Source organism: Setaria viridis, chromosome 3 (assembly GCF_005286985.2).
Source record: "Setaria viridis chromosome 3, Setaria_viridis_v4.0, whole genome shotgun sequence".
NCBI lineage: Eukaryota > Viridiplantae > Streptophyta > Magnoliopsida > Poales > Poaceae > Setaria > Setaria viridis.
This window is the reverse complement of record NC_048265.2, coordinates 24,585,695-24,598,135: the sequence shown is the minus strand read 5'-3', so window position 1 is coordinate 24,598,135 and position 12,441 is coordinate 24,585,695. Positions and strand designations below refer to the sequence as shown.

Genomic DNA, 12,441 nt, shown 5'->3' with positions numbered 1-12,441 from the left:
TTCGATATCTCGGAGGTGCTCATAGCAATAGAGCTGCGTGTGTATTCATGTCTCCTAGAAATATTAATATGTGTGTTTATGCAAGTGTACTGTAAGCATGTTGGTGTATGGCTATACTGTATTTTTAAATAAAAAATAAGAATGAAATGTATCATGGATCCTTAAATGAGCCCTTAAAAGTAATCAAGGTTCTGCACAAGAGGTCCCGTGTGCCATCCTCGTGTGTCAACACCTTCTCAAAGAGAGTCAACGTGTCGAAGAAAAGAGTACGAAAAATGGATCAAAGCGAAGAAATGCGCACCAAATGAAGGGAGACGCCACAAGATTTGGGGGCAGTTAAAGCCTGGTTAAAATTAGCATGCCGAAGGCGGGGGCAGCCAGACAACTAGCCACCAAGGCCATCACGCGCGCGCGCGCATGCACGAGCTCCCGACGCCCCTGGCATCCTCTCCTCTTGGACGCGCGCGAATCGGAGCCAAGAAGCAGCCGCCGGCGATGTGGTCGCCGTGGGTCCGCCGGAGCAAGGCCTCCGGGCGGCTCACGCAGTCGCCGTCCTTCTCCTCGCCGACGGCGTCGTCGCCGACCTGCAAGGACTACCAGGGCATCAGCGCCGTTCTCGACGACGCGGCGCCCGATGCCGCCGGCGCCGGCTCGGCCGGCAAGAGCGTCCTTCACCGCGCGCGGTCGGCGTCCAGGCTGCGCACGTGCAAGTCATTCGCAGCGGCCGCGGAGGCCGCGGCGGCGGCGGTGGCCGGGGAGCGCCGCGTCGTGCTCTACTTCACCTCCCTCCGCGCCGTGCGCGCCACGTTCGAGGACTGCCGCGCCGTGCGCACCATCCTCCGGGGCCTCCGCGTCGCCGTCGACGAGCGGGACGTGTCCATGGACGCCGCCTACCTCGCCGAGCTCCGCGCGCTGATGCGGCGGGACCGCCCGACTCTGCCGCAGCTCTTCGTCGGCGGCAGGCTCGTCGGGGACGCCGAGGAGGTGCGCCTCCTGCACGAGAGCGGGGAGCTCCGGCGCGTCCTGGCCGGAGCCGCGCAGGCCGCGCCCACGCCGTGCGCGTCGTGCGGCGGCTCCCGGTTCGTCCCCTGCGGCGCCTGCTGCGGCAGCCACCGGCGGTTCAGCGAGAAGACCGGCGGCTTCCGCGTCTGCGCGTCGTGCAACGAGAATGGGCTCGTCCGGTGCGCCGCCTGCGGCTCCGTCAGCTGACGTGCACGTACGCGTCCTCATCTCGGCGTCGATTCGGGAGATGGAAGAGGAAATGCTGAGCTGCTGACGGATTCCTAGATCAATTGTGCTGCATTGGATTGTAACCCTCAAGGATGGGTGCATCAAGTCAGAGAAGTCTTCGGATTTGACATTGTTGGATCGGATTAATTGTGTGTTCTCAAGTGTAGCCAACGCTCATGAATAGAAAGATTAAAAGGAATAAGTCTATTTTTGGCTCCTCTGGATCTGTGTTTATCTTGCTTATACAATTGCACCTCCTAACTCTAGAACCGTAAAGTTTCTGCAACCTTACCAGTTTTAGACAGGTTCAAAATTTCGCCGAAATTTCACGAATTTCGGCAAAATTTCACGAATTTCGTGCTTTTCGGTGGAGAGCGAAAAATGTAATTTCAGTTAGAAAATTTCATAAAATTTGAATTATGTATGTTTTATATAGCATCTACAACTACATAATGTCAAGTAGCTAAAGGTGGCACAGTGGTTGAAACACCAACCTTCTCTTGGGAGGTCCAGAGGTTCAACCTCTGCTTCATTCTAATCTAATTTTTCTGCCACCAACCGATCGCTAGTGCTGGTGACCACTCCTGAAGTAAGCTTAGCCAGCCGTACGGTTGCGGGTTTGATGTCCTTGTGGATCCTAGAAATTGTGCTTTGTACCATAGTGTTGCGAATTCGCTTAGGTGGTTTGTTGTGAAGCCTGTTGTGTGATTAAGATCTCTAATCCACTCGTTATTTTCTAGCCCTTCGCGCTCCGTCCTCTTCTTCTTCCTTGTTTTGGCATAGAGTTCAGGGGCGATGTCTTTCGGTCAGCGTCCTTGGATCCACACGTCTTGCCAGAAGCATGTCTTCTCTCCGTCTCCAAGGTGGATTGTTGTGCATGCAACGAAAAGCAGCCTATCGCGGTCATCGCACGGTGTTTCTATTCCAGCCCACGTCTTGTTGGGGGATACCCATTCATACCATAGCCATCTGATATGCAGCGCCCTTTCAAATTTGTCGAAGTTTAGGATCCCCACTCCCCTATGCTCCTTTGGCAAAGTGGTCCTTGTCCAGTTGACCTTGCATTTTCCTTCAGTGAGTCCCTTGTCTCCCGCCCATAGGAAGCGTTTTCTTATTGTCAATCTCTTCCGGTACTTCTTTAGGTGTTTTGAGCGTCATTAGCAGATATATGGGTTGTGAGGATAAAACTGCTTTGGTGAGGCATAGACGGCTGGCCTGTGTGAGGTTCCGTCCTTTCCAGTTTGATAGCTTACTCGCTGTTTTGTCCACCATTGGTTGGAAATCTATTCGTCTTAAGCGTGTGACCATTAGTGGTAGCCCTAGGTATTTTATCGGGAAGTTACGTCGCGCGATCGGGAGGTTGCGTAGAACTGCCTCGATGTGTATGTCGGAGCAGCTTATTGGCGTGACACTTTTTTTTGCATGTTCGTTTTGAGGTCGGTTGCTTCTCCGCATTTGAGCAATAATTCCTTTATGTTTGTGACGTCTCGTGTAGTGGGTTTGATGAAAATTACCGCGTCGTCAGCATACATGGATATTATCATTCTTGCCGCTCGGCCGTTAAGCTTGATCAGCAGACCTTTCTCCGTGGCCACTGCCATGAGACGTTGTAGCAGGTCTATTGCCAGGATGAAGAGTAGCGGTGAGAGCGGGTCGCCTTGTCGAAGTCCTTTGCCATGATGTATGTGGTCCATGGGGATCCCGTTTAGCAAAATTCATGATGTTGATGTGGTGAGAATGGCCATGATCCAGTCCCTCCATTTTAGTGGGAAGCCTCGGTGCTGCATCATCATCAGTAGATAGTCCCACCGTACAGAGTCAAACGCATTGGATATATCGAGCTTCATGAGTAAGGTCGGCCATTTGTTTCTGTGGAAGTGGCGTGTTAGGTTGCGTACATAAAGGAAGTTGTCATGAATGCTCCTTCCTTTGATGAAGGCACTTTGGCATGGCGATATCAGTTCGTTCATAAATGGAGCTAGGCGTAGGGCTAGGATCTTAGTTATGATCTTCGGAATAGCGTGGATTAGGCTAGTTGGTCTGAAATCTGTAATGTCCTCCGCTTCGTCCTTTTTTGGATTAGGATGATTGTGGCCTTGTTTAGCAAGTTTAGGTCTGCGCAACGAGAGTTGTGGAAGGAGTTGATGGTCGCCAGTAGATCGTGCTTGATCGTCTCCTAACAGATGTTGAAGAAAATGCATGTGTAGCTGTCAGGTCTTGGCACTTTGTTTCGTGGCATCCGTTTGATCACCCGCCGGATTTCCTCCTCCATGAATGGGTTATTGAGTAATAAGAGGTCGACCGTGGGTAAATTAAGCGCTAGCCAGTTTAGGTCGATCGTTCGCGGTGGTTGTTCTCTCATAATGTTGTTGAAGTGATCTTGCACAACTCGTTGTTTGTCACTGTGGGAGAAAACCCATCCGTTTTCTTTACGTAGCCTATAAAGTTCTTTCTTCATCTTCCAATTGCCTTTAGGTGGAAGAACCTTGTGTTGGCGTCTCCTTCTTTTAGGTATGTTATCCTGGAGCATTATTTTCTCCTTGCCTTTTCGATGACTGCCCATCCTATGAGTCGCTGTTTTAATTTTGCCCTTAACCATGTTTCTGCCGTTGACAGTGTCCTGACTTCTTGTGCCTCATTTAGACACAAAATTACCTCCTGGCCATGTGCATCTTCATTCTTGCATTAGATAATGTTGACGTGCTCCACTCCTTCAGAGCCTTCAACGTTACGTGTAGCTTGTGACCTAATTTGTGGAAAGGATCAGTGTGTTGCATCGGAGCATTCCAAGCAGTGGAGACCACTTGTTGAAAATGGGTAGGCGTACCTAGAAGTTTTCAAATTTGAATGATATAGGGCGCCTAAGGTCAACATGGTTAGTTAGGAGCAAAGGGCAGTGATTGGAGTGGAACGATGATAGCGCGTGAAGGAGGCAATTGTAGAACTGGAGATCCCAACTTTGGTTGCAGAATGCTCTGTCAAGACGAACTAGCGTCAGCGTCCTTCTCTCATTACTCCATGTAAATTTTCTATTTTGTAGGTTTATCTCCTTTAGGCCACAGTAGTTTATGGCATCTCTGAACCTATTCATTAGCCTCCGGTTGAGATTTCTGTTGTTCTTATCTCTTGCACGGTAGATTAGATTGAAGTCCCCTAGTATTAGCCATTTTGTGTCATCCAGGGGTTTGAGCGTATGCATGTGTCGTAGGAAAGATTCTTTTTCGGGTCGTCTCGTCAGGCCATATACCGTGGTTAGCGTGAAGATTGTCATGCAGTGTTTAATTATTACGTCTACCGAGATTGAGTATTGTCCAATCCTTATGTTCTCAATATGTACTGTCGGGTCATTCCATAACAGGAGTATTCCTCCTTTTGTGCCTGCCGCCGGTTTATACACAAAGCAATTTAGCATGTAAGCTCCCAGGAATCGAGCCAACGTGGAGTCTTCGTTTTGGAGTTTCGTCTCTTGGAGGCACGCAATTTGGCATGGTGTCAATTTCATCGTCTCCTAAACTAACTTTGGGTCCGAAATAAAGGGGGCTGCCTATGTAATAACAAGGTGATTTAGGGGCTTGTAGCACTCCACATCTTCCCCATCAACTCCACCTTCTCAAAACACTTTAGCTTCTCCCAATACAATTCGTCTAATAAAGATAAGCAGTCAAACTTATAAAACTCGCACGTATCTAGATATTTGAAATGGCGCACCATTTTTTTTATTTATTCTAAACCGGTTCAATCTCCTGGGGGTGATCATGCATAAACGTGCACGTCTATACTATGATTCGCTGAAGAAGAAAGTAACGTGTGCATTGCGGATGAATCACAGTGCTCAAATAATTTTTTTTTTGAGTTACACAGTGCTTAAATAATTGAATAAAAAACAAAGAAGGCCGTTGGCACTTGGAGGTATAGGATTTCAGGCCCATCAAGCCCAGAAACCACTCAGAGCACACGAAATCCAGCCCTCGAAAGTTCTTGGCCTAACCGGAATTCCTTTCTTCCGTAAGATTTGAGCTTACACACCTTCCAATGCTTTGGATTAGTATTATAGTGGCAAAGATGAGGTATAAGGATAATCCAAGCAGCCACCTACATGATATATGGCACAATTTGATTGTGGAGAATGGATGGGTGATAAACTATTTTGAACCTTAAACTTAAAATGCACTCCTCCGTCCCAAAAAATAAGTTATTCTGATATTCAAAATTTGTCAAAAAAAAAACAAGTCATTTTATCCTATTTTGTATATGCATGTGCATGTGGTTGTCAATTAGTGTCAAATATAGCTTAATAAATAGGGGCAAACAAAACCATTTTACTTTTTTTGTTAATAGTATGTCCAAAAATTTGTAGAATGACCTATTTTTTTTAAGGACGGAGGGAGTATTTTTTTTTCTCAAATAGAGTGAGTTTATTTTGATTTGGTTTGAACTATTGTGTTGTTCAGAATAAATGCAACACAGTGAGATGCAATATATGTACATTGTAAATATTTTCTTGTTTTAAAAATTAGCATTCAAAATGTACTGCTTTGGCATTTTGAATATACAGTTCAAAATTTTGCATTAATTCATAGATAAGGCTATACCACAAAACGGCCCTTATTTGCACGTACGAACCACTAAAGAAGATTAGGTGTGCTCATGCCGTCGCTTGCACGTTTAGGAACAACGTAATGGAGATGCCCGATGATAGTATATGATTTTTGTTGAATGCATGATTGATCGCGCAGCACAATTCCTAAGCAAAGATAACTGAAGTTGTCGTGTAAACGTGATGGCTTTTTTTTTAATACTCGAATTTTTCATGCATGGTTCCAGTTAACCCTTTTTAACTTTGATCAAAGAATATCCTCAAGCTATTAGATAGAGATATATGGAAATCATATGAATTTTATCTTGAAGAGTAGTTTCATAGTGTAATAGTTTTTTTATTTTTTTGAACACATTCGTATCAAAACCAGTAGCTAAAATTGCATCTTGAAGGCCGTCTTGTTGTCGAGCATTCCCTCTCTTCGTCTCTCACAACCAAAGGAAGTACTCCCTCTGTTCCAAATTAATATTTATTTTGATTTTTCTAGATACAAAACTTTTCATATGGATCTAGATATATGTATACGTAGCAAAAATTATGTATCTAGAAAAGTCAAAATGAATAGTAATTTGGGATGGAGGAAGTAATAATCTTTTCTCTCTTTTCAAATTAGAGTTCACTTTAAGTTTGTCTTGAATCAAATTTGTTCAGTTTTGACCAGGTTTATACAAAAGAGAAAAGAGAAGAGCTTTGTTACAATACTTTTAAAGTACCAGCGGTACTTGCAGTTACTTTCCTTTCTCATCCTTCTTACCAAAAAAATTAAATAGATTTACACATAATTAAAAAAACATCATAATAATTTCTCACTATTTTTGGTACTTGATCCCACTAAATTGGTACTTCTTGGTACTTCTCGTTAGCTACTTCATGGTACTTCCTTTGTTTCAACCGTCGATTTTGCCGGATGGACGGCTCTTATTTTTTCAAGCACTCTTCTATAGAAAAATATAATAACATCTACAATACCAACTAAATGCATTACCAAGAGATATTTTATGGTGGATTCACTGAAACTAATTTGATGTTATAGATGGTTATGCTTTTTTCTATAAACTTAGTCAATACTGGAGGAATTTGGAGTAACTAACAGACATAGAGACGGAGGCTTCTTCACTGTTTTCTCATATGGAATGATGCTCTCGCATGGATGGCTGGACGCATAATCTCGAGTCGTACGTTGCATGTAAGTGATGTGCATCCCCAATCGTAAAGTAGAAACTTTAGTTAGCCGGCGAAAATTGACAACCGCGTCATCAATTTGCCTTTTGGTCCCCCTGGCAGATGAGTTTTGCCAAACAATCAATGGTTTCACGTCGATGCTCTATTCACAAATAAGAGAGGGGTCCTTGAAATTTGGCTTGTAATTCAGGGAACACATTCAAATAAGTCCAACAGTTCTAGAGAAAGCAGAGCACCGAACCACCAGTACTGGAATATCCACAAAACAAAATAACTTAAGGTGCAAACAAGTGGGAAATCCGAATGAGTTCACACAAAGCCATAGGGATAATTTGATTCTGGATTAAACTTCCTATTTGAGTTTCACATAATTGCGTTAACAGGTCAAATCCAATTCTCCAATGCTGACAAAAATGAGATTACAACACAGCAACTTATTAGGTAGGCTGGTACTGTCGATCCATCAATGTGCTTCTTCAAGAACATCACTGGTAGGCAAGGGCCACAGTGCCATTGTGTTTTGTAAGGCAGTGTCTGTACTGAAGAATCTGCTAGACTGACAGATCGATGATAGTATCACCGTCGGAAGATGAATTTCTGAAGGTCACTGTCTGAGTTTCAGGCAATTGGTAACGTCAGAGGCTGTCCTACGACTCTGCCCCAGAAGCACGTCAACAGAAACAACGGTTAACTGTTGACGAACGCGTTGCTCAGAGAAAACATTCTGATAATGCTGCTCATCAGGAATGATGAGGATGCATGAATGGAAGGTTAGAGTGCATAATGTCGTGGGGTACCTTACATGCAAGTGTCGCACAATGGTTTGGTGCACCGAACCGTACGTAAAGCAGAGGGAAGCTCCATTTAGGCTGGCAGAAATTGGCAACTGCATCAACTTGATTCCTGGTCTCTTAAACAAAGAGGTTAATGTCATAGCATTAGTTTTTCAACTGTTCACCAGAACCTAAACTATGTCTTCAGTTTACTATGAAAGCTACTTTATATTCATGTGCTAATCAAAGAAGAAAAACCTTCAAGATCTCATCAAATTACGTTTTTTTGCTCACCACAAGAGAAAAATGATAGGTTTTTCTTTTTTGCTAGTACAAGTCGGGCTAGACATGCCAAGGTTAATCTGGCACTCAAAGTAGGTCAGTGCAGAAAGAAGAAAGGATAAGAATGCAATTACATGTATGATCCTGGTCTATTGTAAACAGTAGGCAGAAAAAGAAAGTAGTTTTCTTCCCGCCTCCTTTGAACTAATGGCCGCCTCGTGCTACATAAATGGTTAGGCAATACAGCAATAGGTTCATTGTCTTTGCATTATTCTCTTGTTTTGCCTTCAATCCATGTCATGCGTGGTACACTATGAAGTTGGCAGCCAACCAAACGATGCATACATCAACGTGCATGCATGGGTCCGGCTACTAATTAAGGTTCATTGACATACTAATTAAGTTGGTTGCTGATCGGTTGGTAACCTTACACACCTTACTCAGGGAAAAGCATCTTCATGCACAAGCCATTTGTAACATTGTTAAAATTAAATGTTTCTAACCCATCAATTAATAAGGAAAATTGCACAAACATCCTCAGATTATGTGATTATGTTAAGCATATACCAAAACACATGTGGTAGAAGTAGAACAATTCCATGAAATGATAGGGGAGATATTGCAATATTTTCTTAAGACCAATTGACCAAGTTAAGGCCTCAAACCACACCCATATATGATGTGTCGATCCAATCCATGACAAGAGAGTAGAAGACAACAAGTTATTAGGTATGATGGTCTTGTCTACCGATCAATGTGCTTGCTTGGTGGTGTCGTCCGTGCACTGAAGATAGTATCATCGTCGTCCATGAATGTCGTAATGTCACTATCACTGAAGATAAGCCAATTTTTTTTTTTGCGAGGATGGAGATAAGGCAATTGACAATGCAAGAGGAGGCCTTATATTCCTCCTTCGTAACACCAAAAATAAATTTTCAGCTCTTCACTGTCAAATTAAAAAAACTCTGAAAATAATGTCGGAAAAAAGAAACTCTGATATCGTCCGGTCATTGTTAAGGGCAGCTCCAGTAGTATAAAACCAGCCGCTAGCTCAAGAGCTCATGCTGTGATTTGTGAGAGGCAGAAGAAGCTTTGGCACAGTACGTACCCCGGCCATAAAAAGGTTGCAGCCACCTCTTGCGTTGTCTATGGTGCTGATGTACTTTACGTCTTGTGGTTCTGATGTCAAGTCGTTACGGCCAAGATGTACGTACGTACATGTTGCCCAGAGAGAGAACATCCTGTAGATGCAAGATGGCATGCAGTCACGCACAAAAGGATGAAATGACACGATCCAGTCGGATCCGCTTCAGTTTTCCGTTAGGTGAGCGACGCATTCCACAGAGTCAATCATTGACCGCGACGCCATATATATGTTGTTCCTTGTCAGATTGCCCCTTTTTTGGCCAAGAAAAACTAGTCAGCGTGCATGAACATACTGTCACTCTGTCAGTGGAGTGATCATCGTCTCTCCAAGTACAAGTACTCGAATATCTGATAAGTACCGACAGGTGCAGAGGTGCTTAGCTACGACTACGACCTCCTGCATGTGCGCTGGTTGCTTGCGATCCAATTATTGCATTGGCTACTGCGATCGTTGATGATGAGGAAGAAGACGACGACAGATCGGAGTCGGAGTTAACATGCGGCGGACCGGGCGGGTAGGCGGAGGGCGATGGCCGCCATCCTAATCGTTTCACCAGAAAGAGCCTACCCTACCGTCCCTTCCGTCCATCGACGATTGATATCTCCGCTCCGCAACGAGGGAGACCAATCACCCGTCGACCCATCGGCCCCCTCTCTCCCAGTCCCCACTCCCCAGAGACCTCTAGTCACAAATGATCCGTCTGAGGTCTGTACTGTCGGCAAGAGAAGTAAATTCGTTACGATGGATGACAAGGAGGCATACACGACGCGCGCACAGCACGAGTGCACTGTGCACGCATGCAGCTGTATCTCTCTCTTTGCTCGACAAGTCATCATCTCTCGATGACCTTGTCAGACCTCTGTAATTTTTTCCCCTTCCTCTTAATAAAATACGTGTCTTTAAAATACGTGCTAAGACACGGTCACTAAAAAGCTATGTTTCTCTCCTCATGCTCACACGCCTACAAAACTTACCACTAGCATCGTTCACAAAACTTACCACTAGCATCGTTCGTTCAACTCAATAGACGATGAGCATAAGATTTGAGCGTTTGCCCATGGATAGAGCCATAAGTTCTGTGCATTGAGTTATGGTTGAGTTTTCAGTTATAGCTATGGTTTTTTAACGAACCGCACAAGACAGTGCGAGTTTCTATTGATAGAGTAGAAAAAATACGATCCTAGGAGGCTATATGCAGGAAAAGGAAAAGAAAAGAAAAACTAAACTAGATTCGCTCGGTTAGATTGGGACATCAACGTGGGAACCACTCAACTCAAAATCGTCAAACCCGACCAGTTGGATTGGGACATCAACACGACCACACCACTGCACTCGACAATGGCAGCCGAACCGAAGCCTAATCGCGGCATCCACCAACATTCTCACTCCCATATAGTCGTCGAAACCTCCAGGCGGGATCCCGCATTGATAGAGAATCAAGAGAAACAGACCGCGCTGCACCGAGAAGGCCAACACTATGCGAGACCCTTCGCCGTAGTGCCGCTGCAACATCGCACTCCATCCGACAAAGTGATATTACCAGATCCATACCTCTCGCAGGCTGCCTCGCAGTCGCCACCATGATAACACAAACACGCGAGGCCTCGCCACATTCGCCGTTGGACTCCACCTCGCTCTCGTCGCCTCGAAGAAAGGCCTCGCCACGCCCGCCACAGTACTCCATATCACGGATCCGTTTCTTTTCTCACCATCAGAATTGTGAGCAATATTGCCTTGCTTGCCAAGGTCCCCATATAACATCCAAGTCGTCGCCGCAAGTCAGCTTCGCCTCGTTGCTCCACCCGCGCAAATGGCCTTCGCCGCCGTATCAGCAAGCCAAAGTAGTCGCTTGCGTCGTCTTTCGATGATGTACCGCACCGGAGTAGCCCAGCAAAGCTGAGCAACCCGACACAGTCCGCTGCAAGCCTAGTCGTCCCACGATGTCGTTGCTGCAAGCGCCATCCTTCGACGCAGTCCCAAGCCGCACTGACAGTTGCCCAGCAACACCAGCCACCGCGGTCCGCTGCAAGCAGCCAGCCCAACAACAATGCAAAAACCCCTAGGCACCGCCAGACCTGCAACCGCCTCCACGTGAGCTCAGCAACCCCCATCAATCTTACCGTCCTGCACCATGCCGCCTTGCCGCCACCGGCTGCAGCCTCCCATGATCAACGCGTCACCAGCAATACCACAAGCCGAGTTGGATCTCTAGAGACGACGCCTCCAAGGAGGGGATGACGCCAGTGGCGCCGCCGTCGCTCGTTTAGAATTTGGACAGGGTTTAAACCCAGCGAACCCCATGCAGCAAACAAGGATGGAGCTCCAAGATGACGCCCCAACGAGGAGAACGACGCCCTAGGGCGCCGCCGCCATCGCCACCAAAAAGATCGCTGGCAAAAGCTTTCGCCCAAAGCATCCCACTCCTAGCCATTGCACGTACACAACCCGGCACTCCCTGGACAACAACCATGGAAGCCCTCCCAAGAGCGGCGCCGCCATCGTGCCTCCTCACACCATGCGTAGACCACCTTCGGTTGCCCTACCACGACTCCTCACCGCATCATCGGCGCGTGCGCAGCTACTGCCACGCGCGGTCATCACCTCCCGCAACGGTCAGGACCGTCGAGGCGTCCCCATGCGCCACTGCCAATAGGCCACCTCCACCGCCACAGCCCGGCCGCTTGCGCCCCGCGCCACAGGGCCTCCTTAGCGCGCGTCCTCTTTCTGGACACCGCCTCCCATGGCCACCGCACAGCCCAGCCGCAGCAAGCCACCCCTACCTGAAATCCACGCGGACCACGACAGTGCGCCGGTTACCCCCGCCGATCAGGCCTCGGGCGCCACCGCTGCTCCGCACGGCCCTCCATGCACAGCTTCGCAACCCGCCGCACTAGCTGGCCGATGGAGCATCTGGCCATGGCCTCACCGAAAGCACACGTCGCTGCTGTTCTCAGGGCTGGGATCGACGCCGCCGTGAGGGGTGCCCCCGCGTAGATCCGGCCACGTAGGCACTGGATCCAACCTCGGAGCTACCGGATCTCGGCGTTGATGGACCGACGCCGGTGGCAGCCGCCATAGACCGCCGCGGCGCCGAGCTTCGGGAGAAGCCTCACTGCTGCCTTCCGTGCAGCCTGCTTAGGCAGCAGCGAGGGGGGCAGGGCGGTGGAGGGGCCTGGCGGCGCGGTAGCTCAGGCGCTGCCCAAGTCGCCCACAACGAGCGACGCGGGGGC

At 47.3% G+C, this 12,441-nt stretch overlaps 1 protein-coding gene across 1 annotated transcript; it reads left to right on the top strand.

Annotated features, from left to right (window-relative positions):
• Positions 1 to 384: 384 nt before the first annotated feature.
• On the top strand, positions 385 to 1,437 carry LOC117849165 (uncharacterized). The gene has a single exon (XM_034730747.2). It carries the CDS (start codon positions 418 to 420, stop codon positions 1,207 to 1,209), a length of 792 nt encoding a protein of 263 aa, XP_034586638.1. The 5' UTR covers positions 385 to 417; the 3' UTR covers positions 1,210 to 1,437.
• Positions 1,438 to 12,441: the final 11,004 nt, after the last annotated feature.